The following is a 26,057-nucleotide window of genomic DNA, read 5'->3' on the forward strand; positions in this document are numbered from 1 at the left end:
ATCAGGTGAAAAGTGACAAGCGAAACTGTCAAGGTAAAAAACAACGTCTTTATTTTCACCTGATGTCTGAACAAAAGAACTGAAAACTTCTGAATAACAACAACAACAACAGTAATAATGATGTTGTCTACCAGGGCCGGTGCTCGGACTGTGAAGGACCTCCTCGATGCTACTCCGGCTACAAACCAGTAAGAGCATTTGCAGAACGAACTCTGCCTGATTCTCCACAGAAGCTGTTTTTCTTCACTGTGCATCGGGACTGAATTCAGTTGTATCATTCGGTTTTTCCGTCTTTCTCTGGATGTTTCTCTGGTTCCTCTGCAGGTCAGAGAACAGTTTCCTGCCAACATGCGCTCCAACTGCAGATACAGGAAACGGGTCAGAAGCAGGATTCAGACAAAACCGGGCTGCGTTATCAACTGTCTCCGGATGACCACGGTCTGACGGTCCACTACACAACTACTAACGCTGTAGTAACACTGTACTAACGCTGTAGCAACACTGTAGCAACACTGTACTAACACTAGCAACATTTTAGTAACACCTTAGTAGCACTGTACTAACATTTTAGTAACACTTTACTAACACTGTAGCAGCACTGTACTAACACTGTAGCAACATTGTAGTAACACTGTACTAACACTGTACTAACACTGTAGCAGCACTGTACTAACACTGTAGCAACACTGTACTAACACTGTACTAACACTGTACTAACACTAGCAACATTTTAGTAACACCTTAGTAACACTGTACTAACATTTTAGTAACACTTTACTAACACTGTAGCAGCACTGTACTAACACTGTAGCAACACTGTAGCAACATTGTAGTAACACTGTACTAACACTGTACTAACACTGTAGCAGCACTGTACTAACACTGTAGCAACACTGTACTAACACTGTAGCAACATTTTAGTAACACTTTACTAACACTGTAGCAGCACTGTACTAACACTGTAGCAACACTGTAGCAACATTGTCGTAACACTGTAGCAACACTGTAGCAGCACTGTACTAACACTGTAGCAACACTGTACTAACACTGTAGCAACACTGTAGCAACATTGTATTAACACTGTAGCAACATTGTAGTAACACTGTAGCGACACTGCAGTAAGACTGTAGTAACGTTGTACTAACATTGTAGTTGTACTTCTCACTCTGGGATGGAAGTTCACAGTTTTTATAATTTGACTCTAATATTTTAAATAACATCCATAATAATAATTTGTTCTCATGAGAACCCCATTAGTCTCAATCTTCACTCTGATGGGTCCAGAACAGTTTAAAGTTAGTCTATAACTAGAGTTTGTTGTAAATGACATTACTGTGACTGTTGAGATGTTCCCAGCTGTTTATTTATTCTGGTAAATTCTCCTATTTGTGCAATTTCTGTCTGCTGGGTTCTGCTGTTTGTTTTAAAGAGAACAGAGTCAGTGTTAGGATCTATCAGAACAGAGTCAGTGTTAGGATCTATCAGAACAGAGTCAGTGTTAGGATCAATCAGAACAGAGTCAGTGTTAGGATCTATGAGAACAGAGTCAGTGTTAGGATCTATCAGACTAACCCAGCCCCGGTGTGTCTGCAGGATCACACCTGCTGTCCTGGTTTCTACGGTCACGAGTGCTTCAAATGCCCCGGAGACGTCGGCAGCTGGTGCTCCAATCACGGCGAGTGTCAGGACGGTAACCACGGCAACGGGGAGTGCCGTTGCTACGAGGGTTTCCATGGCACCGCCTGCGAGGACTGTGAGCCGGGACGATATGGAGCCAACTGTTCCTCCAGTGAGCAACACAAACACAGACACAACTTCCTGTCATGTTTCATTTTCCTGTCCTCACCGTCACTCTGGAGGTTCTGTTTCCTCTTGGTCCTCTGGTGTGATGCTGTTCTCTGGAATATTCCTCTTCTCCATCTGTTCAGCCAGTTTTCTGGTTCCTCCTCAGGCTTTCATGCTGCATCTAGAAATGTCTTCAACACCTTCTGACCTCATGCAGCCCCAGATCATCATACCGCCACCTCCGTGCTTCACTGTCAGGACTATGCATCCACTGTGGTAGTCCTGGTCAAGTCTAATGTTGTATTGCTGTTTCTTACAGAGAAGCTCTTCTGCTTTTCAAGAATAGAAGAAGACAAGAGGACCTAACGTGATCCACCTGCTTCTCTGAGCATCTTTTAGAAAAATTTTTTTATGACACAATCAGCCTTCATTGATGCACAGTGGAGATATTTACACTGTAAAGGATGTAGTGCAAACATTTCAGACATCTGTAGAAATTTATATATACATGCTCTTATTAGTGGTACTATGACTCCTTCTAGACCTCCTGATTAGTGGTACTATGACTCCTTCTATACCTCCTGATTAGTGGAACTATGACTCCTTCTATCCCTCCTGATTAGTGGTACTATGACTTCTTCTATCCCTCCTGATTAGTGGTACTATGACTCCTTCTATACCTCTTGATTAGTGGAACTATGACTCCTTCTATATCTCCCGATTAGTGGTACTATGACTCCTTCTAGACCTCCTGATTAGTGGTACTATGACTCCTTCTATACCTCCTGATTAGTGGTGCTATGACTCCTATCCCTCCTGATTAGTGGTACTATGACTCCTTCTATGCCTCCTGATTAGTGGAACTATGACTCCTTCTAGACCTCCTGATTAGTGGTACTATGACTCCTTCTATACCTCGTGATTAGTGGTACTGTGACTCTTTCTATACCTCGTGATTAGTGGTACTGTGACTCTTTCTATACCTCGTGATTAGTGGTACTATGACTCCTTCTATACCTCCTGATTAGTGGAACTATGACTCTTTCTATCCCTCCTGATTAGTGGTACTATGACTTCTTCTATCCCTCCTGATTAGTGGTACTATGACTCCTTCTATACCTCTTGATTAGTGGAACTATGACTCCTTCTATGCCTCCTGATTAGTGGAACTATGACTCCTTCTAGACCTCCTGATTAGTGGTACTATGACTCCTTCTATACCTCTTGATTAGTGGAACTATGACTCCTTCTATCCCTCCTGATTAGTGGTACTATGACTCCTTCTATACCTCCTGATTAGTGGTACTATGACTCCTTCTATACCTCCTGATTAGTGGTGCTATTACTCCTATCCCTCCTGATTAGTGGTACTATGACTCCTTCTATGCCTCCTGATTAGTGGAACTATGACTCCTTCTAGACCTCCTGATTAGTGGTACTATGACTCCTTCTATACCTCGTGATTAGTGGTACTGTGACTCTTTCTATACCTCCTGATTAGTGGTACTATGACCCCTTCTATACCTCCTGATTAGTGGAACTATGACTCTTTTTATACCTCCTGATTAGTGGTACTATGACTCCTTCTATACCTCCTGATTAGTGGTACTATGACTCCTTCTATACCTCCTGATTAGTGGAACTATGACTCCTTCTATCCCTCCTGATTAGTGGTACTATGACTCCTTCTAGACCTCCTGATTAGTGGTACTATGACTCCCTCTAGACCTCCTGATTAGTGGTACTATGACTCCTTCTATACCTCCTGATTAGTGGAACTATGACTCCTTCTAGACCTCCTGATTAGTGGTATTATGACTCCTTCTATTCCTCCTGATAAGTGGTACTATGACTCCTTCTATACCTCCTGATTAGTGGTGCTATGACTCCTATTCCTCCTGATTAGTGGTACTATGACTCCTTCTATGCCTCCTGATTAGTGGAACTATGACTCCTTCTAGACCTCCTGATTAGTGGTACTATGACTCCTTCTATACCTCGTGATTAGTGGTACTATGACTCTTTCTAGACCTCCTGATTAGTGGTACTATGACTCCTTTTATACCTCCTGATTAGTGGTACTATGACTCCTTCTATACCTCTTGATTAGTGGAACTATGACTCCTTCTATCCCTCCTGATTAGTGGTACTATGACTCCTTCTAGACCTCCTGATTAGTGGTACTATGACTCCCTCTAGACCTCCTGATTAGTGGTACTATGACTCCTTCTATACCTCCTGATTAGTGGAACTATGACTCCTTCTAGACCTCCTGATTAGTGGTATTATGACTCCTTCTATACCTCCTGATTAGTGGTGCTATGACTCCTATTCCTCCTGATTAGTGGTACTATGACTCCTTCTATGCCTCCTGATTAGTGGAACTATGACTCCTTCTAGACCTCCTGATTAGTGGTACTATGACTCCTTCTATACCTCGTGATTAGTGGTACTGTGACTCCTTCTAGACCTCCTGATTAGTGGTACTATGACTCCTGCTATACCTCTTGATTAGTGGTACTATGACTCCTTCTAGACCTCCTGATTAGTGGTATTATGACTCCTTCTATACCTCCTGATTAGTGGTACTATGACTCCTTCTAGACCTCCTGATTAGTGGTACTATGACTCCTATACCTCCTGATTAGTGGTACTATGACTCCTAGACCTCCTGATTAGTGGTATTATGACTCCTTCTATCCCTCCTGATTAGTGGTACTATGACTTCTTCTATCCCTCCTGATTAGTGGTACTATGACTCCTTCTAGACCTCCTGATTAGTGGTACTATGACTCCCTCTAGACCTCCTGATTAGTGGTACTATGACTCCTTCTATACCTCCTGATTAGTGGAACTATGACTCCTTCTAGACCTCCTGATTAGTGGTATTATGACTCCTTCTATCCCTCCTGATAAGTGGTATTATGACTCCTATACCTCCTGATTAGTGGTGCTATGAATCCTATCCCTCCTGATTAGTGGTACTATGACTCCTTCTAGACCTCCTGATTAGTGGTACTATGACTCCTGCTATACCTCTTGATTAGTGGTACTATGACTCCTTCTAGACCTCCTGATTAGTGGTGCTATGACTCCTTGTGTACCTGCAGCCATCCAGTCTTCATCTGGAGTGTGTTTCTTCCAGAGTGTGTGTGCAATCATGGGAAGTGTGAGGACGGTCTGGCAGGTAGCGGCAGGTGTGTGTGTTACAAAGGCTGGAGAGGAGCTTCATGCTCTGCAGGTGAGAGAGACAAATGCACACACACCTGTCAGCACTCTGTGTTCTGAACTCACCTGAACTCACCTGAACTGTGTCTCAGAGATCAAGGACGATGCCTGTGGAGGAGTTTGTGATGAGAACGCAAAGTGAGTCAGAAATACAACCAACACAACACATGATCTTTATGTGTGGATGGGAGTGGCCTGCTCAACATGATCTTTACGTGTGGATTGTTTGTCCTGAAGCTGTATAACTGGACCTCAAGGATCAGCTGCTGCCTGCCTCTGTGTGGCCGGATACGAGGGAAACGGGACCTACTGCAAAGGTACAACACAACATACATGCAACACACATCCAACATACATCCATCATACATCATCACGTGTTCTGTCTGTCCTCATCTCTCAGAACTGGATCTGTGTTCTCGGTCCAATGGAGGATGTTCAAAATTTGCCTTCTGTCGGTCGGTTTCGGCCGGAGAAAGAACCTGCAGCTGTATGGAAGGATACACTGGAGACGGAGTCGTCTGCCTGGGTAGGTAGACAGGACCAGAACCAGAACCAAAACTTGAACCTGAACCTAAACAAGAACCAGAACCTGAACCAGAACCAGAACCTAGACAAGAACCAGAACCTGAACCTAGACAAGAACCAGAACCAGTATCTAGACAAGAACCTGAACCAGAACCTGAACCAAAACCTAGACAAGAACCAGTACCTAGATCAGAACCAGAACCAAAACCTAGACAAAAACCAGAATCTAGACAAGAACCAGAACCAGAACCTAGACAAGAACCAGAACCTGAACCTAGACAAGAACCAGAACCAGAACCTAGACAAGAACCAGAACCTGAACCTAGACAAGAACCAGAACCTCCTGACATCTACCTAGACATCTCATCTGGTGGACATCTCTTCCAGACCTGGAGGTTCTTCCTGGTTCTCTTGAGGACCCAGAACCTCAGAATCTTGTTGATCTGACCTATTTCTGGCTGAGTTGTAGAATGGAATCATTTCCAGGCTCTGAGCTCAGAGTTAAAAAAGTTCTGACAGCAGATGATTCATTCCAGGACCTTCTGGAAGTTTGAGGTTCAGTGATTGTGTTTTCACAGATTAGATCTTCTTGGCAGATTGTTTTCCTCTAAAGCTGAAGCTGTAAAAACATGTTTATCTCCTCTGGATTAAATCTGCTGTCTGTCCTCAGAGGTGGACGGGTGTCTGGTCAACAACGGAGGCTGCCACATGTCAGCAGACTGCATCAGGACAGGACCCAACATGGTAAGAACACGGCTGCTGCTCAGGAACATGTCAGGCGGCTTTCACTTTGTAACGATATGTTTTTACATGTCTGACCTTCATACATCCAACATACAACCATCGTGTATCCAAAGTACATCCATCATACATCCATCGTACATCCAATGTACATCCATCATACATCCATCGTACATCCATCATACATCCAACATACATCCATCGTACATCCATCGTACATCCAATATACATCCATCATACATCCATCATACATCCAATATACATCCAACATACATCCATCATACATCCATCCTACATTCATCATACATCCAACATACATCCATCATACATCGATCATACGTCCATCATACATCCAACATACATCCATCATACATCCAAAAAATAAAACCGCTTTTTATAAAAATTAGGGCTGTAACTAACGATTCTTTTTAATAATCGATTAATCGGTCAATTATTTTTTTTCGATTAATCGATGAATCGGATTAAAAAAACAACACATTTTTAATTTCCACCGCTTTATTCAGAAAGAGAAGATTTGGACTGACAGAGCAAATAAGATCATTGTAGCGAAGCCTTCGTCTTCAACCATCGACAGAGGCCTCGTGTCAGTGACCATCATGTTGAGGATGCTCTCAGTCAGGACAGATGCTTGCTGTGGTGGACATGATGTCTTGCTCATCATGAAGCCTGTCATTGTTTGCTGTTCATGAAATGAGAAAGATAGTATGAGTATGTATTATAGCACAATTTACAACTCAGTAGTTATCTGGTTTTATTTGCAGTATTAGGTTAAGGCAAGTAAGTAGTCCAAAGAGCAAAACACAAAGTACGCACGCACACACACACACACACACACACACACACACACACACACACACACACACACACACGTGCCCTATCACTGTCATTAATCAGCTAACAAACACTAGCATCAGGAGAGCTACCAGACAGACTAACGTTACGTTTTCTCACTTAAAAACAGAACAAACGTAGGATAATGTAGTGACTTACCTGCTGTTGAGCTCCTTCTTCCTCATCGGCGACTCCAATGTGTTTCCGTTTCAGGTGTTGCATCATCATCGTGGTGCTCCCGTACATCATATCACTTTTCTAAAGCTTGCATGTTACGCATGTTTTTTGTTTTGTCAAGCGTGAAATGCTGCCACACTTTTGAGGACTTCGGTCAAACTGTTTTCTCCGCGTCGGTCATGTTTCATTTGTTGAATTTACTTTTCCTTTGAAAATACCACCTCTGCTCTGCATCCACCTCGCTCTGTTCAATCGCTCTGCAGGTGGAGTTTTTGTTTTTTTAAACAAAACTTTATTTCAGTCAGCCAGCATTGATTAAAAAAGCAAAACTTTATTTCAGTCAGCCAGCATTGATTTAAAAAACAAAACTTTATTTCAGTCAGCCAGCATTGATTAAAAAAACAAAACTTTATTTCAGTCAGCCAGCATTGATTTAAAAAACAAAACTTTATTTCAGTCAGCCAGCATTGATTTAAAAAACAAAACTTTATTTCAGTCAGCCAGCATTGATTAAAAAAACAAAACTTTATTTCAGTCAGCCAGCATTGATTAAAAAAACAAAACTTTATTTCAGTCAGCCAGCATTGATTAAAAAAACAAAACTTTATTTCAGTCAGCCAGCATTGATTAAAAAAACAAAACTTTATTTCAGTCAGCCAGCATTGATTTAAAAAAACCCAAAACTTTATTTCAGTCAGCCAGCATTGATTTAAAAAACAAAACTTTATTTCAGTCAGTCAGCATTGATTAAAAAAACAAAACTTTATTTCAGTCAGCCACCATTGATTTAAAAAACCCAAAACTTTATTTCAGTCAGCCAGCATTGACAAAGCTCTGCAGGTGAAGTAGACGCTCCACAACATGGCAAGTGACGCATGAATCACGTGACACAACGAATCGATAATGAAATTCGTTGCCAATGCTTTTAATAAGCGATTTTTATCGATTTTATCGATTCATTGTTGCAGCCCTAATAAAAATGTATGTTTTCAACATGTATGTTTTTTACAGATTTGGCCTGTTTTTGTTGTTGTTGTTTTAAATTAACAAAACATTCAAAGTCTGTTTTCAAAAAAGTTTTAAAACTATCTTTCATTTTTCATCCTTCATACAATCATTTTTCTTTAAAACTAACAGAGAATATTAGTCTTTAAAGTATATTTATTTTGTGTATTAGTATTAAAATGAGTTTTTAGGGTTCATATAAAATCATACTTATTTCTGTTATTTTACCAGATATAAAACCAGACCTCTACAGTAAATACCGATGTTTCTGCTGCTGTAAACACAGTAGAAGCAGATTTCTGATCTTTTCTGCTTGGTTCCTCAGACGGCCTGCAGATGTCGGCTGGGCTTCCAGGGTTCTGGTCGGTACTGTTACCCAGTGAACCCCTGCAGAACGGTATGTTCTCCTGCTGCATTCTCAGCCTCGTTTCCCTTTTTCATAAGAACAAATCTTAAAGTACCGTATTAAGAGACAAGATAAGAGACGGTTAACCCTAGTGTCATCCTGTGGGTCAAACTGACCTGTTATAAAGTTTGAAAATATGGAAAAAAATATATATATTCACAGTGAAACTTCTGATGTCCACATTTTCAACATTTCTGGGAAATCTTTGAACATTTTTTGGTGGAAAAAAAATGTTAAAAATGTTTCTTAAGGAGGGTCACGTGATGCGGAGAGAGTCGGAGTGTTTGATCAGAGCTCCCAGGCCCAATATAACTTTGAACATTTCAGGGATAGTTTAATGCTGTAGAAAGAGTGCAACCAGGAGAGTAATGTCACTGCATGAACTCTGGGCGAAAACACCTGATAACAAACACCTTCTACGACTGAAAACACAACAAACTCAGCCACAGCCAGAAGCCTCCGGCCCTGATAAAATGGCGGAAGATGAGGAAATTGATAGCCTGGCGGCGAAGATCAGTGAAGGTGTGTTCACGAAACTCAGCTCCATTCTGGACGCTAAACTTGACCAGATAGCCAAATCGGTAAGTTCTGTGTGTGAGAACGTGAAAGTTCTGGAGAGAAGAGTAGAGGACGCAGAACAAAGAACCTCTGACACGGAAAACAGCGTCTCAACTGCTAGCTAAACTTGAACACACCGAGGCCCGCCTGAGGGAGACCATGCAGAGGCTAGAGGACCAAGAGAACAGGTCCAGACAGAACAACATAAAGATCATCAACCTGCCAGAGTGTACAGAGGGTGACGAGGCTAAAGAATTCTTCGAGACGTGGATAACAAAGGATTCTGAGTCTTAAAGTGAAAAACGACCGGATAAAGATGGATAGATGCCACCGCAGCCCGGCGCTACTCCGGACGGGATCAGAGAGACGGAGGATCGTTTACATCCGTCTCCATAACTACATGGATAAGCAGCTGATCATGCAGAGAGCACGGAACATGGGTGAGCTCTCCGCCTCCGGGAAGCGCATACACTTTTTTGAAGACTTTTCACCCACAGTGGAAAAAAAGCAACGAGAATTCCTGGAGGCAAAGAGGACACTCTTTGGGCACTGGGGATTCCCTACAGGATGCTTTTTCCTGTGGTGCTGCACCTCACACATGATAATAAGGTCCAGCTCTTCAGAACGGCGGCAGAGGCGCAGAGGTATGTCCAGGAGATGCACAAAGCGGACATATAATGGACACATGCAGCGCTGCTTGTGTGCTCAGTTCAGGTATTGCACAAAGGACATTTATGGACATGAGTGCAGCTACGTTATGTATATCTGTAAGTCAAGTTGAAGACATGTTTAACATTGAGGAAATGCTGAAGATATTGGCCTGATTACTAGAGGCTATACTCTAAGTTCTGGGGACACACACCCCCTTTGAAAAGAGTTACTGTTTCCTATTGCATATAAGATGCACATTTTCTTTTTTTGGGGGGGGGTACAGTTGAAGCATACTATCTCTGAAGATATCTTTCTGGGTGGTCTGGGAAGCTCTGGTTCATCCTACTTATCCTAGTGTTGAGTTAAAGAAGGAGGAAGAGGTGTTAGGAAGTAAGTGGTTTCACGTGAACGCCATAGGAAAGTTTGTGTTAAAGCAGGTATGTGTAAGTTTAAGTTTTCTGTTGTCTCTGTTAAGGGTATTTCAGTTTTGTTATTTGCACCTCATCACCATCAAAAAACATCCATCTGAAGTGGACATGAGAGGGACAGATAAGCTGAAAGGGCAAACAGCTGATAGAACTATGAGTTCATGGGACAGAAAAGAAAAAATGAGACATGTCAAGTATGAATACCATTAAATTCTGCACTTTTAATGTGAAAGGGAATCATCACCCCATAAAGCGCAAGAAAATTCTAAGCTTTCTCAAAAAAGACAAGATACAGATAGCTTTTTTTTTTTTTTTTTTTTTACAAGAAACTCACTTGATGGATAAAGAGCATATAAAACTTAAACGAGATTGGGTGGGCCAGGCTTACTACTCATCATTCTCCTCTAATAGTAGAGGAGTCACTATTCTGATACACAAGGATGCCCCATTTGTACTTAAAGCATGCAAGAAGGACCCTGACAGCAGATATATCATCGTTCATGGTACAGTTTATGGCGTGGAGATTACTATGATGGATATATATGCTCCTAGTCCACCATCCTCTTCGTTTTGGACTAGAGTAGGAATAGATCTGGAGGAGTACAAATGTCCCTTGACACTGCTGGGTGGCGCTTTTAACTGCGGTCTGGATCAGAAATTAGATAGGACTCCAACAGATGCACATAGAAAAGCCAGCATGGGTACCTCACTGGTTAAAATGTTGGATGATGTCAATCTGATAGCTATATGGAGAACTTTAAATCCATCAGTTAGAAACTTTACATTTTACTCGAATCCACACAACTCCTACTCTCAAATTGACTATTTCTTCATACCACCACAGATCACAGGACAAGTAAATACATGCAGCATAGGATCCATCCATACCAGTGAACACGCCCTAGTTTATTTAGAAATTAACATATGTGATGTTACAGCTAGTACACGGAGGTGACGATTCATACATTCTTAATGATAAAGATTTTAAAAAGAAAATGGAGGCAGAGCTAGATTTATTTTTTGATATAAATGTCAATGGTGAAACGAATCCTGAGTATCTCTGGGAATCTGCAAAAGCTTATATTAGAGGATTCACCATATCGTATATGTCACATTGAAAAATAGCCTTGATGATGAAGCGAAGTAAGTTGGAAAAAGACTTAAAGGAGGCAGAGCTAGCTCAAAAATCCAACCCAATTAAGACAAATTTTATTAAAACACAAGCGATAAGAGCAGAACTAAATTCAGTTCTCAGTGAGAAAGCTTCCACGTCCTTATTTTATCAAAACAACGAATGTATGAATATGGGGACAAACCTAGTAAATAGTTGGATTATGTTCATTTTGTCATTTGCTATTATAGGATAGCGTTACTTTTGAACCGACAGTTCAGTAAGAAAACATGTTTTACCTTGCCGACATGTTTTGACGGCATCTACCATCTTCTTCAGAGCGTCATCTGACTTGTTGATGGTGTGTCCTTTTTATCACGTGATCGGTCTAACAGATCTGTCAGAATCTGTCAGACCGATCACGCCATCTGGTGGTCTCTGGAGGATGGAGTCCAGGTTTCCCGGTTCATTTAACAGCTCCCTCACTTTCTGATCTCTAAGGTCTCCTTAATCCATGGTTTGTGTTTGTTGGTCTCTGATGTTAAATCCTCCCCCTGTCCCAGTCCATGATGTGCTTGTTTCTTTTACAGTGGTCCCTGATGGCTGATTTTTTTGTTTTCTTCATCTGCTTTTTCTTTTTGTCTTCTTGTGAGTCGTCCAGCTGTTTCCTTTATTCTGTCTGCTGTTCCTTTCTTCTTGTGTTGAATGATCTTCCAGTTTCTCCAGTGTATGTTTTATTGCATGATTTACACGGAGTTTCATATATGATGTTGCATTTTTTGTCTTTTGGATGGACTAATAGCTGCTGCAGTTTTCTATGTGGTTCTACTGCTGTGTTGATGTTGTGTTTTCTCATTATGGGATGTATGGGTTCTGTTGTCCCTCAGATATATGGAATGCTGATTGTGTCTTTATTTTTATTGTCTGGTTTTTGTGTATGTTTTGTTTTTGTTTGTTTTAGTTTTTTCTCTTTGTTTTTGGCTTGTTGTTTTCCTTTGTTTATGGCCCATATGGGATATTGGTAGTGTGTGAGTGAGTTCTGATGTGTTTTTCCTCCTCCTGTCTGTCTTTATCATCGGTTATGATGCTGGTCTGTTCTAATAGTGTTCTAACTGGTAGTTTGTGTTCTGTGGATGTTCTGATGTCCAGAGGAGGTTCTGGTCCGTTCTAATAGTGTTCTAACTGGTAGTTTGTGTTCTGTGGGTGTTCTGATGTCCAGAGGAGGTTCTGGTCCGTTCTAATAGTGTTCTAACTGGTAGTTTGTGTTCTGTGGATGTTCTGATGTCCAGAGGAGGTTCTGGACTGTTCTAATAGTGTTCTAACTGGTAGTTTGTGTTCTGTGGGTGTTCTGATGTCCAGAGGAGGTTCTGGTCCGTTCTAATAGTGTTCTAACTGGTAGCTTGTGTTCTGTGGATGTTCTGATGTCCAGAGGAGGTTCTGGTCCGTGTGTGTGGGTTTCCTGTAAACTGTTATTTTGATGCTGCTGTCTTCTCTGTGGTGAATGTTCATGTCCAGGAATGAAATGGTCTGGTTTATTTCCTCTTCCTGTGTGGATTGTATGTTTCCCGTGTCGTCCATGTTGTTCAGATGATCAGTGAGTTCTTGTGTGTGTCCAGATTTTATTATTTCCAGGATGTCGTGGACGTATCTTCTCCAGAGTGTGGGTCTGCAAAGCGGGGATGGCTTTGGTTTCCAGGTCCTCCATGAAAAAGTTACTCATTATGGCTGAAAGTGGATCTTTTTTTCAACTTTATTTTACCAGGTAAGATCAGATGAGAACAGTTTCTCCTTTACAATGATGACCTGGCCAGATGTGTCATTGCTAAACCTGGTTTCTGACTGTAGATTATTCCTTTCAACTGAAAATAGGTGGATTTGGCAATAAACCGGAGTAATGTGATGATGTCGTCTACTGGGAGGTTTGTGTGTTTTTTCAGTGTCCTGTCCTTCATGAGTCGTTCCTGTACGATGTGTAATGTGACGTCTACGGGGTTTTAGTGATGAATGAAACTACGTCATGTCATATGAATATCTCCTCTTTTTCTACTGTGATATGGTTTAGTTCTTGTCCAGTTGTTTGGAGTTCTTGCAGTGATGTACCAAGGAGGGGTTTGATGATTTCTACCAGAGCTTTATAAAGGTTGTAGGTGACTGATCTGATGCTGTCCACTATGGGGTGCAGTGCAGTGTCTTTTTGTGTATTTTGGGTGTTCCATATATCTGGGGGGGGTAACGTTGGCTGTGGGTATCAGATGGTTTTATGCTTCCTGTGGTATCTGTTTGGTTTCTAGTAGGGGTTTTAACACAGTTTTTAGGGTCCTTTTCTTTTGTTCTGTGGTATCTTTTTTCCAGTATTTCCTCTGTGTTCCTGTCTTCTACATGTTAGTTAGCTGTTGTTCATACATGTCCATGTCCATGATGAATGTGGTTCTTCCTTTATCAGCCGGTAGGATGGTGATGCTGTTGACCTGTTTGAGTGATTTTATTCTTTTGTTTCTTGCTTTGTGATGTTGCTGTGTGGAAGTTTTGCCGATTTTAATATGCCTACTATTGCATTTTGGAGTTCTGATTTGTGTCCCTCACATCATGGACTGGGACAGGGGGAGGATTTTAACATCGGAGACCAACAAACACAAAGGATGGATTAAGGAGGACAGAGATCAGAAAGCAGGTGAGCTGCTCCATGAACCAGGACGAGGAGCTACACCCTCTAATACCTGGACTCCATCCTCCAGAGACCACCGGACGGCAGGGGGCGTGGCCAATCTGATAGATTCTGACAGATCTGTCAGATCGGCCATGTGATAAAAAAGGACACGTCAGCACACGTCAGATGACGCTCTGAAGAAGACGGCAGATGCCGTCGAAACATGTCAGCAAGGTAAAACATGTTTTCTTACTGAGTTGTCGTTTCAAAAGTAACGCTATCCTAAAACCTAGTAAGTATTTGGCACGACTGCTCAACCAGAAACAAACTCATAACACTATAGAAGGGATTAGAGATTTGGAAAGGAAAAGACATTTTGATAGGAAAAACATTAGCTCTGTCCTTGTATCATTCTATAAGTCACTATATAAATCTGAAAATATAAGCATCAGAGAGGAACTTGATAACTTTTTCCCAAAATCAAACTACCAACATTAACAGAAGAACAACAAAAGTCTTTGGGGAAACTAATTGAGGAGAAAGAAATTTTAAAAGCAATTACTCTAATACGCAGTGGAAAGGCTCCGGGCCCAGATGGGTTCCCTGTGGAATGGTTTCAGGCCTTCAAGGACAGGCTTACTCACCACCTAGGCAGGACCTACAACTACAGTTTTAACATGGCCCATCATTTGCCAGAATCATTGTCACTGGCCAACATTGTGAAGAAGAATAAAGACCCTGAAGACCCTGCGTCTTATAGGCTTGTATCGCTCATTAATGTTGATGCAAAAGTCTTGGCCAAGACTTGAACCATTGATATCACTATGAGTAAAACCTGATCAAACAGGATTTATTAAAGGAAGGAATTCTTTTAATAATATCAGGAGACTTCTAAATGTAATACAGCTAGCCCATGAAAAAAAAATGAGGGGTTTGGTGGTGTCTCTCGATTCGTTAAAAACATTTGACAGAGTAGAATGGTGATTCCTATTTTACGCTATGGAAAAATTCTAAATTGGTACGAGGTTCATTGACTGGGCGAAGTTGTTGTATCTGTCTCCTAAAGCAGCTGTTATCACTAACCTCTACTGTTCAAATTCTTTCCCACGAGAGCGTGGAACCCGCCAAGGATGCCCCTTGAGTCCCTTCTTGTTTGCATTGGCTATCGAGCCATTGGCAGAGCTTATTAGAACTTCCTCAGAGATTAAGGGCTTTAATATTGAAGGCACAGAACACAAAATATTGCTTTATGCAGATGACGTACTTCTGTATTTAGTTGAGATTGACACCACCATCCCACATCTGCTTGAATGTCTACAACAATTTTGATATGTATCAGGTTTTAAAGTAAACTTGTCAAAAACAGAAGCTATGCCCATTGGTGCTATGGCGGGATCTGCTCCACCTGGTGGCTTCCCTTTCTATTGGTCACCCAAGGAGATTACCTATCTAGGAATAAAAGTTAGTCCCTCTCTCAAAAAACTGATTAAATTAAACCTACGACCAATCGTAACGCGCATCAAGGATGACTTGGATAGATGGAGAAGTTTACCTGTTTCTTGGTTGGGCAGGATCAGTGTGCTGAAAATGAATATATTACCTCGGTTGATGTATCCACTGCAGATGCTGCCAAATTCCATTCCTACCAGCTGGTTTGCAAATTTGGATAAAATGTTTACACAATTCATTTGGCAGGGAAAAAAGGTAAGAATGAAAATTAGTAAACTTCAGAGAGATAAGGATCAAGGGGGGTTGGGAGTCCCTAATGTACGGCTTTATAACTGGGCTGCACAAATGCGCTATATATATATGAATGGGTGAATCCGGACGCTACAAATACATGGATTGACATGGAGTCTTGGAACTGTGGCCTCCTGACACTAAAAGACTGCCCTTTTATAACCTAGGTAGAAGGTGAAATTGGAGGTCCAAAACAATTTCATTGTCAGGAATACATTGAACACGTGGAACAAGATTATGGCCTGTTTCAAACTTAAAAATCATTTTTCTCTTCTGGCCCCAATATGGAAGAACCCAGATTTTGTTCCGTCATGTCATGATGCTGTGTACAAATTCTGGCAGGAAAGGGGCTTGAACCGGCTTGTCAAACTCTATTTAGGGGCTTTCAACCAAAGAGCACCAGGTGCTAGGTTGGTTCAAAGTTGAGAGCCAGTGCTTTTTTGGTTCAAATCTCATGCCGCCCCAGAACGGGTTTGCGTTTCCATTCGGAAGGAACAAAGTTGGAGCTGCGTTATTGCGCCACCACAAAACGTGTGTACGTCACTGCGTACGTAGCCGTTCAACAGCGTTCGCGCTGTACGGAAACCCACACAACAACAATGGAGGACTTCATTGGAGTGGTGTTCATGGCTTTGCTAGTGTGTCTCGCCATCGCTGAACAGCAAAACCTTCTGTTAGGGGTTACCCATCGGCGTCGCCGTCCCAATGCCCGGCGATCACGTTTGAGAAGAAAGGTAATTATCAAAGACGTTTGGATACTTAACAGTAAACGTGCTAGCGTTAGCTTAGCTACTTAGCTTCGACTACGCTTGCATTGATTACTTAGCGGTTAAACACGCGCAATAAGTTGATGGTCATATCTATGTTTATCTTTTTAGATGTTTTTAGATGTCACCCTGCCCCCTGCCCTTGACATGCTCAGCTCTCAACTCTGGCCACCTCTGGCCCAGCAACGAGTTGGTGCCCGAAACGGCCCCAGTTTTTGGAGCCCGGAGCCGCAGCTCCGGTGGTGGAAAGACAAAAAACCGGCGCCAAGTCGGGCACTGGCTCCGACTCCGAACGGGCTCCACCCCGGTCGAAAGCCCCTATATGAGGGAGGTACAATGGAGTCATTTGAAGCCCTGAAAAGTAAATATTCTTTATTACAGTCTCACTTTTTCCGCTATTTACAAATAAGACACTATATGCCTAAAAATGTACATGCTCCCAATACAACATTTCTGGAAGACCTTCTAATACAACCCATGCCAAAAAGATTTATTTCTCATGTTTACAAAACCTTTGGCTTAAATTTTAACTACTCTACCGACATCAGAAAGCAGTGGCAGACCGATATAGGGGAACAAATAGAAGAAAATGTGTGGACTTCAATTATAAAAGACACACTTCGAATTCTGAGCTGTAGTACAGACAAAGAGACACAATTCTAAATATTACACAGACTCCATTGTACACCACTCCTGAGGAGCAGGCTGGGCCTGGGCTCTCCTCACTGTATTAAATGTAATTTGGAAATTGGTACATACACACACATGGTTTGGAAATGTTGTAAAATACAAAAGTTTTGGTCTCAAGTGAAGGAAGAAGTTACTACTTTGATGGGATATGATTTGGAGCTCACCCAATTTCAGTGTATTTTGGCAGCGAAAGTGGACAATGCTAGGGACAAACATAATGCTGAACTGACTGAAATTCTCTTATATATAGCAAGAAAGACAATCCTCAAACTCTGGATATCAAAGGACAGCCCTACAGTGGAGGATTGGTATAAGGAGGTCCTGAGAATACTTTCTCTGGAAAAGCTGACCTACCACTCCTCATGACAATACTGAAGGATTTATTAAGATATGGCGACCCATTCTGGACAATGTGGCTATTGTGGACACGTTTTAGCCTGGACCCTGTTCTAATAAGTCAGCAGTACTCCTGTCAGTTTAAGAAACACTGACACTGGTGGTGTAGAGGGATGAACCTCTGGTATGTTTGTTTGTGCTTTTATTTATTTTATTACTGTTTTTATTTTTTTATTATTCATTTATTTATCTTCTCTGTGATACCTGCTGTATGTTCATATCTGTTCAGTTGTTTAAAAAAATGTGAGAAATAAGGTTCTATTTTGTATTGTTTTGGTCCTTCACATGAATATGAACCTCAATAAAGAGAAACAAATGTTTCTTAAGAGCATTCACAAAACAATTTACCAAAATCCAGCTAATTTCACTTGATTTTGGTTAATTTTTCTGTGAATGTTCTTAAAGAGAATATTAGAAGTTTTACTGATATATATATGTAATCACTTTAGATATTTTTAGGATTTTTTGGAAGATTTTTACTCATTTTTTGAAAATATTTACAAGAATTTTCTTGCCAAATTTGGGGGATTTTTTAAATTACAACTTTTAAGGGGAACTTTTCAGGAATTATTGGAATTTTCTTCCTGAAGGTTTTGCAAATTTTCAGAAATTTGGGGAATTTCTTTGCTGAATTTTTTGATTTTTTTTCAGACACGGAAACAATATTTTTTGGTGGCCGTAAATGAGGACAACAGCAGGGTTAAAATCAGCCCTCCACTAGTCCTATTTCCTGTACATCCACTGTGGTAATCGTGGCTGTTTCCTCTCTGAAGGGTAGAAAAAGATGAGAGGAGCTGATGTTCTGTGATGTAGAGGCATCAGAAACATCACCAGTGATGTCACAGAAAAGGAACACCTGCCGAAGTCGGTGCTGTGATGTGATTGGTTGGTTTGTCTGCAGGATAACGGCGGCTGCCATAGATCCGCTCGCTGTGAGTACATGGGTCAGGGTCAGAGGAACTGCACCTGCCGGTCCGGTTACATCGGCGATGGCCTTGACTGCCGAGGATCCACCCACACTGTGAGTCACATGACCTCTGACATCACGCTTTCAGCCCCAGACCCCGCCCCCTCATGCTGTGTTTCTGTTCTGCAGGAGATTTACCGACAGCCTCAGTTCAGCTTCTTTAGATCCATGATGATGGTGAGTAGCTTTGATTCCACTCATGAACCTTCCGAAGGATTAACAGACAGATCATCAACATTTATCTGCCAGAAAAAATGATTTTTAACTTTCCATCGGTCCTCAAATCAAAGCAAATCATGCAACGTTCAGTTCTGTTGGGAAAATGAACCAAATCTCAGCTTAACATTGTGATACAAGTGTCTCATTTAAATAAACAAATGACAAAGACAAGACGCAAAACGACAAAAACAAGACACAAAATGACCACAAGACGCAAAATGACCGAAATGAGACACAAAATGACAAAAACAAGACACAAAATGACCAAAACAAGACGCAAAACAACAAAAAGAAGATACAAAATGACCAAAAAAAGACGCACAACAACAAAAAGAAGATACAAAATGACCAAAACAAGATGGAAAACAACAAAAACAAGACACAAAATGACCAAAACAAGACGCAAAACAACAAAAAGAAGATACAAAATGACCAAAAAAAGACGCAAAACAACAAAAAGAAGATACAAAATGACCAAAACAAGATGCAAAACAACAAAAACAAGACAGAAAATGACCAAAACAAGACACAAAACAACAAAAACAAGACACAAAATGACCAAAACAATACACAAAATGACTAAAACAAGATGCAAAACAACAAAAACAAGACACAAAATGACCAAAACAAGACGCAAAATGACCAAAACAAGATGCAAAACAACAAAAACAACACACAAAATGACCAAAACAAGACACAAAACGACCAAAACAAGACGCAAAATGACCAAAACAAGACAAAAAACGACCAAAACAGAATTCTGCTGTACAGTTTTGGGATGATAAATGATGTGATCATTTTTAAAGGCACATATAAACCCACCAGCAGGTTTTGGTTTTAATATTTGGGGAAGAGAATGCTTTTCTTTTTTAAAATGTCCTGAATAGCAGCTAATTTATTAATGAGCTGATACAGGATCAGTTTAAACTCACCGTTTCCTGTTCAGAACACCGACACTCGGATTTATGGTGACGGTCCATACACGGTGTTTGTTCCTATGGAGGAAACCAACAACCAGACCACCGTGAGTGAAACACACCCTCACTACACCTGTAACCATACCGTCACTACACCTGTAGTGATACTGTCACTACACCTGTAACGACACCGTCACTACTCCTGTAACAACACGTCACTACACCTGTAACCATACCGTCACTACACCTGTAATGATACTGTCGCTACAGCTGTAACGACACGTCATTACACCTGTAATGATACTGTCACTACAGCTGTAATGATACCGTCACTACACCTGTAATGATACTGTCACTACACCTGTAACGACACCGTCACTACACCTGTAACGACACCGTCACTACACCTGTAATGATACTGTCACTACACCTGTAACAACACCGTCACTACACCTGTAACGACACCGTCACTACACCTGTAACGACACCATCACTACACCTGTAATGATACTGTCACTACACCTGTAACAACACCGTCACTACACCTGTAACAACACGTCACTACACCTGTAACCATACCGTCACTACACCTGTAATGATACTGTCACTACACCTGTAATGATGCGGTCACTACACCTGTAACAACACCGTCACTACACCTGTAACCATACCATCACTACGCCTGTAATGATACTGTCACTACAGCTGTAAACATACCGTCACTACGCCTGTAATGATACTGTCACTACAGCTGTAATGATACCGTCACTACACCTGTAATGATATTGTCACTACACCTGTAACGACACCGTCACTACACCTGTAATGACACCATCACTACACCTGTAACAACACATCACTACACCTGTAACGACACCGTCACTACACCTGTAACACCACATCACTACACCTGTAACCGTACCATCACTACACCTGTAATGATACATCACTACACCTGTAATGATACTGTCACTACACCTGTAACCATACCGTCACTACACCTGTAATGATACCGTCACTACACCTGTAATGACACCGTCACGACACCTGTAACGACACGTCACTACACCTGTAATGACACTGTCACTACACCTGTAATGATACGTCACTACACCTGTAATGATACTGTTACTACACCTATAATGGTACAGTCACTACACCTGTAATGATACCGTTACTACACCTGTAATGATACAATCACCACACCTGTAATGATACTGTCACTAGACCTGTAATGATACAATCACCACACCTGTAATGATACTGTCACTAGACCTGTAATGATACAATCACCACACCTGTAATGATACTGTCACTAGACCTGTAATGATACTGTTACTACACCTGTAATGATACCGTCACTACATCTGTAATGATACAGTCACTATACCTGAGACAGAACGTCTACGTAAATCTAAACCTAACGTGTGTTGCTGTGGGTTCAGGTTGATGAATGGAAAGAGTCGGGGCGACTCAATCTGCTGGTTCAGTACCACATCGTCACCTGTGAGAAGTTGACCTTCAGTGACCTGAAAACCACCGAGAAAGCTGTATCCGTGTCAGGTCACATGATATACTTTAACCTGCAGAAGGTAACGCACAGTTTCATGGAGCAAAGTAAGCAATGAAATTTTTGTCAAACTTTTCAGAGAATAACTGAAAACATACTTTATTGTGGTATATCATCATATATATTGTTACCGTAATATAAAATAATCCATATCATTATATATGATTTTTTCCATATCGCCCAGCACTAGTACTATGACTCCTTCTATACCTCCTGATTAGTGGGACTATGACTCCTTCTAGACCTCCTGATTAGTGGTACTATGACTCCTTCCAGACCTCCTGATTCCTGCTGACTCTGTGCTTCTCTGGTTTTTAGTTGCTCACTGATCTTCCTGGATCTTTTTCCATCTTTTTTGAGTCTCTCAGTCAGATTGTTCTCTTCCTCTGTTCAGTTCTTTTCCATGTGGAGCCGTGATGCAGACATAGATAGACCCAGTCCATAGGTCCAGAACTGAGAAAGTTCTGCCGTTTCCTCCTGCAGGGTTCTGTTTGGATCAACAACAGTTCAAGGATCATGAAGAGTGATTACACCACCTTTAATGGAGTCATACACCACATCGATAAGCTGCTGACGCCGTTCAGCCTCGAGGACAAACCGAAGCTTCAGACTAAGACGGTGAGTCAAGTCTGGAACCTCGAAGGGTGAATGGATGAACTCACCGCTGATCCGTGTCTCTCTGTGTTTAGATGAACTTCACCTCAGCAGCTGCGTTTTATGGCTACAGACGCTTCTACAAACTGGTGGAGGTGAGAAGATAAAACTCCATCAAACACTTTTTACCGTTTAAACTTCTGAAGCAGGTTTGTCAGCCACAAACCTCAGAGACAGAAGGAATTCTTTTATTTTCAACTTTCCAACCATCCTTCAACACATCATCTGTGAGATTTGATTCTGTTGGGAAAATGATTCAAAGATAAAAATCATATTTTATCAAAATTGCTTTATTTTACGTCTTAATCTTTAAAAAATGTTAAAAATTAAATGAAACTAGAACTGAGCTAGAAGAACAAGACAACATTAATAATAAACTCATGGATTCCAAGACGTTCTTCCACCATTGGACCCTAAACATGTCACAAACAAAACACAAAATAACACAAACACAACACATGAAACGTCAAAAAAGAAGATTTTTTTTTGTCACTTTCAATTTTTTTGTTTTTTCTAACTTTCTGTAGGCCCTTAATTTTTTGTTATATTCAAACTTTTTGTTGTTTTTTTGTCTCATTTTTTGTCATTTTTAATCTTTTGTTGCTTTTTTGTCATTTTGTTTTGTCATTTTCAAACTTTGTTGTTTTTTGTCATTTTTAATCTTTTTGTTTTTTGTGAATTTTTTGTCATTTTCAATCTTTTTGACGTTTTTTTGCCAATTTTTTTGTCATTTTCAGTCTTTTTGTTTGTTTTGTCATTGAAAAAAAGTTTTTTTTCTTTCAGAAATAAGGACATTTCTAACTTTTGAACGGTAGTGTACATGTAATACTACATATGACCCTGGTGTTGCTTGAACCCTGCAGGACTCCGGGATGCTGCCGGTGCTGCATACCTCCATCCACCAACCCTTCACCATGTTCTGGCCCACAGACCGGGCCCTGGAGGCCCTGCCGGCCGAGAGGCAGCGCTGGCTGACCAGTCCGGACCACCAGGACCAGTTGGCTGCAACCATTAAGGCTCACATTATCCGGAACTCCAGAGTAGGTGGTGGTGAATGATGTTGGTTCCAGAAGGAAACAGTGGTTAAAAACACCTGATGAACTTCATCTGGAATCATTGAATCTGAATCCATCAGGTTCTGCGTCTCTAAAACCCTTGACCTTAAACTAAAGGCGTTAAACTGTTTCTAAAAACCTAAAATAACCACAAAACAGATGAACAGTGGTTAAAAACTAGCATGTGGCACGAAACAGAGAAAAGGGAAATATTTTTAAACATTTTTCCACTTTCACCATTTCTTCTCCCCCTATCTGTAAGGCTGAGCCCAGCCACCGTACGGAGGAAGCCTATTTCAAATGATTGGATCATTCTTTGGGTCACTACCCAGAGCTCATGACCATAGGTGAGGGTTGGAACGTAGATGGGTGGTAAACTGAGAGCTTCTCCTTGAGGCTCAGCTCCCTCTTCACCACTATGGTTCGGTACAATGCCTTCATTACTGCTGACGCTGCTGCACCAATCCTCCCGTCCATCTCTAGCTCCATTTTCCCATCACTCCTGAACAAGATCCTGAGATACTTGAAATCCTTCACTTGGGGAAGCAACTCCCCCCCAACCCAGAGGGACCAATCCACCGGTTTCCATCAGAGAACCATGGCCTCGGACTTGGAGGTTCTGATCTGCATCCCCGCCGCTTCACACTCAACTGCAAACCGCTCCAGTGCTGCTGAAGGTCTGAGGAACCAACAGAACCACATCATCTGCAAAAAGCAGAGATGAGCTCCTGAGGTCCCCAAACCAGACACCCTCCTCATCCCAGCTGATCTTTGAGATCCTGTCTATGAAGACCACAAACAGGATCGGAGACAAGGGGCAGCCCTGGAGAAGTCCAACACCCACTGGAAACGAGTTTGACTTTGTGCTGAGTGTGCAGACACAGCTCTCACTGTGGTTGTACAGGGACTGAATGGCTCCTATCAGAGAGCCCGGTACCCCATACTCCCTCAGTACCCCACACTCCCTCAGTACCCCACACTCCCTCAGTAACCCCACAGAGCCCCTCGGGGGACACGGTCATAGACCTTCTCCAGATCCACAAAACACATGTAGACTGGCAGGTCCAACTCCCATGACCTCCTCAGCAGCTCCACAAGAGTAAAGATCTGATCCACCGTTCAATTACCAGGACGGTATCCGCATTGCTCCTCCTGAATCTGAGGTTCAACGATCAGTCAGAACCTCCCTTCCAGCACTCCAGAGTAAACTTTCCTGGGGAGGCTGTGAAGTGTGATACCCCGGTAGTTTGAGCACTCTCTGGTCCCCCTTCTTGAAAATGGGAACCACCACCCCGGTCTGCCACTCCACAGCACCGTACCTGATGCCCACGAGACATTGTAGAGACATGTCAGCCAAGACAGTCCAACAATGTCCAGAGGGCGGATCTCATACACACCTGGCGCCCTGCCACTGAGGAGCTTCTGAACTACTTAGGCGACCTCTCTCCCTGAGGCCAACCCAAAGTCCTTCTCCACTGCCTCCCTGAACTCCTTCCGCACCCGAGTTTTAGCTTCCACAACTGCTGCAGCTGCAGTCCTTTTGGCCGACCGGTACCGTCAGCTGCTTCAGGAGACCTCAGAGCCAGCCACTTCCAAAAAAGCCTCCTTTAACAGCCCGACAGCTTCCCTCACTGCTGGTGTCCACCAGCAGGTTTTTGGGTTGCCGCAGAGGTTCTCTGACTCGCTCCTTGCCTAGTCCCTCCTTCAGGACCAATTCTCCTTGGGAAACCCTACCAGGGGCCCCGGACAACAGAGTTCCCAGGATCACAGAGACATTCAAACCCCTCCACCTCGATAAGGTGGCGATTCGACGGTGGGCAGAGCTGAAATCGATGCAGAGTTTTTATCCACTGTGCTCCAGTTTCACTCTCTGGGCTGTTTTCTGTGAATCTGAAGTTTTTCTTCTTTAATCACTTTCTGAAGTTTTATGATCATTTTTTGTTGTTTTGTTGTAAAACTTTAGGATATATGCAGATGGTTAATGTAGTTAACATGATGGTGTATGTCTGTGTGTGTTATTGTGTTATTTTGTGTGTGTGCAGCTGATGAATGTGGGTCAGCCCACTTCTTCGTCGTCATATCGTTCCATGCACGGATCGACCATCAAGTATCGCTGTGACCGAAGCCTCGTGGTGAGAAACAAACCCAGACCAAACTTCTTTGTTGTTTTGTGTCTCATTTTCATCATTTTGTGTTTGTTTTTGTCATTCTGTGTCACATTTTTGTTAACTTTCTTGTTTTTGTCTCGTTTTTGTTTTTTGTCTCATTTTTCTCTCATTTTTGTTGTTCATTTCCAATATTTATATTTTTTTCGTGTTTTTGTAGTTTTGTGTTATATTTTCATAGTTTTTTGTCTCATATTTGTCATTTTTTGTTCATTTTTGTCATTTTTAAAAAAAATTGTTTTATGTTTAATTTTTGTCATTTTCTGTCATTTTTGTCTATTTTTGTTGTTTTTTGTCTAATTTTGTCATTTGTGTCTAATTTTTGTTTTATATTTAATGTTTGTCATTTTTTGTCATTTTTGTCTATTTTTTGTTTTTTGTCTATTTTTTGTCATTTGTGTCTTATTTTTGTTGTTTTTTGTCTAATTTTTGTCATTTATGTCTAATTTTTGTCATGTGTATCTAATTTTTGTTGTTTGTGTCTAATTTTTGTCAGGTTCTCATAGCTTTTTGTCTCATTTTTCGACCTTATTTTGTTGTTGTCTTTTACTGACACTGCTGGTGTTGTGAAATCGTATTGATTGTGTGTCTGTGTGCGGTCAGGGTGCTGTATTGATCAATGATAATGAGGCCAGAGTTGTGGAGCGTTTCCTGTCCTTCAGTGAGGGTTTGGCCTATGGCATTGACCAGCTGCTGGAGCCGCCGGGCCTCGGAGCGTTCTGCGACAGCATCGAGAACAAAACCACCTCCGTTAGTACTGCTAACGCTAATACTGCAGTAGTCATTAGTACAGTTAGTACTAC

General features: G+C 41.6%; 1 protein-coding gene across 2 annotated transcripts in view; it reads left to right on the top strand.

Moving 5' to 3' along the window:
* stab1 (stabilin 1) overlaps positions 1-26,057 on the top strand; it is a 75,510-nt gene that overhangs the window by 28,688 nt on the left and 20,765 nt on the right. For both annotated transcript variants that reach the window (XM_055010724.1, XM_023262083.3), the window contains exons 36-53: positions 135-188; positions 325-438; positions 1,594-1,789; positions 4,931-5,026; positions 5,106-5,151; positions 5,251-5,330; positions 5,414-5,539; positions 6,209-6,282; positions 8,639-8,710; positions 18,609-18,728; positions 18,804-18,851; positions 19,840-19,917; positions 21,256-21,402; positions 21,864-21,998; positions 22,070-22,129; positions 22,898-23,074; positions 25,132-25,221; positions 25,858-26,004. In XM_055010724.1, coding sequence (XP_054866699.1) covers positions 135-188; positions 325-438; positions 1,594-1,789; positions 4,931-5,026; positions 5,106-5,151; positions 5,251-5,330; positions 5,414-5,539; positions 6,209-6,282; positions 8,639-8,710; positions 18,609-18,728; positions 18,804-18,851; positions 19,840-19,917; positions 21,256-21,402; positions 21,864-21,998; positions 22,070-22,129; positions 22,898-23,074; positions 25,132-25,221; positions 25,858-26,004 — 1,860 coding nt within the window. The remainder of the gene's footprint in view (positions 1-134; positions 189-324; positions 439-1,593; positions 1,790-4,930; positions 5,027-5,105; positions 5,152-5,250; positions 5,331-5,413; positions 5,540-6,208; positions 6,283-8,638; positions 8,711-18,608; positions 18,729-18,803; positions 18,852-19,839; positions 19,918-21,255; positions 21,403-21,863; positions 21,999-22,069; positions 22,130-22,897; positions 23,075-25,131; positions 25,222-25,857; positions 26,005-26,057) is intronic.

Source organism: Amphiprion ocellaris, chromosome 5, assembly GCF_022539595.1.
Source record: "Amphiprion ocellaris isolate individual 3 ecotype Okinawa chromosome 5, ASM2253959v1, whole genome shotgun sequence".
NCBI lineage: Eukaryota > Metazoa > Chordata > Actinopteri > Pomacentridae > Amphiprion > Amphiprion ocellaris.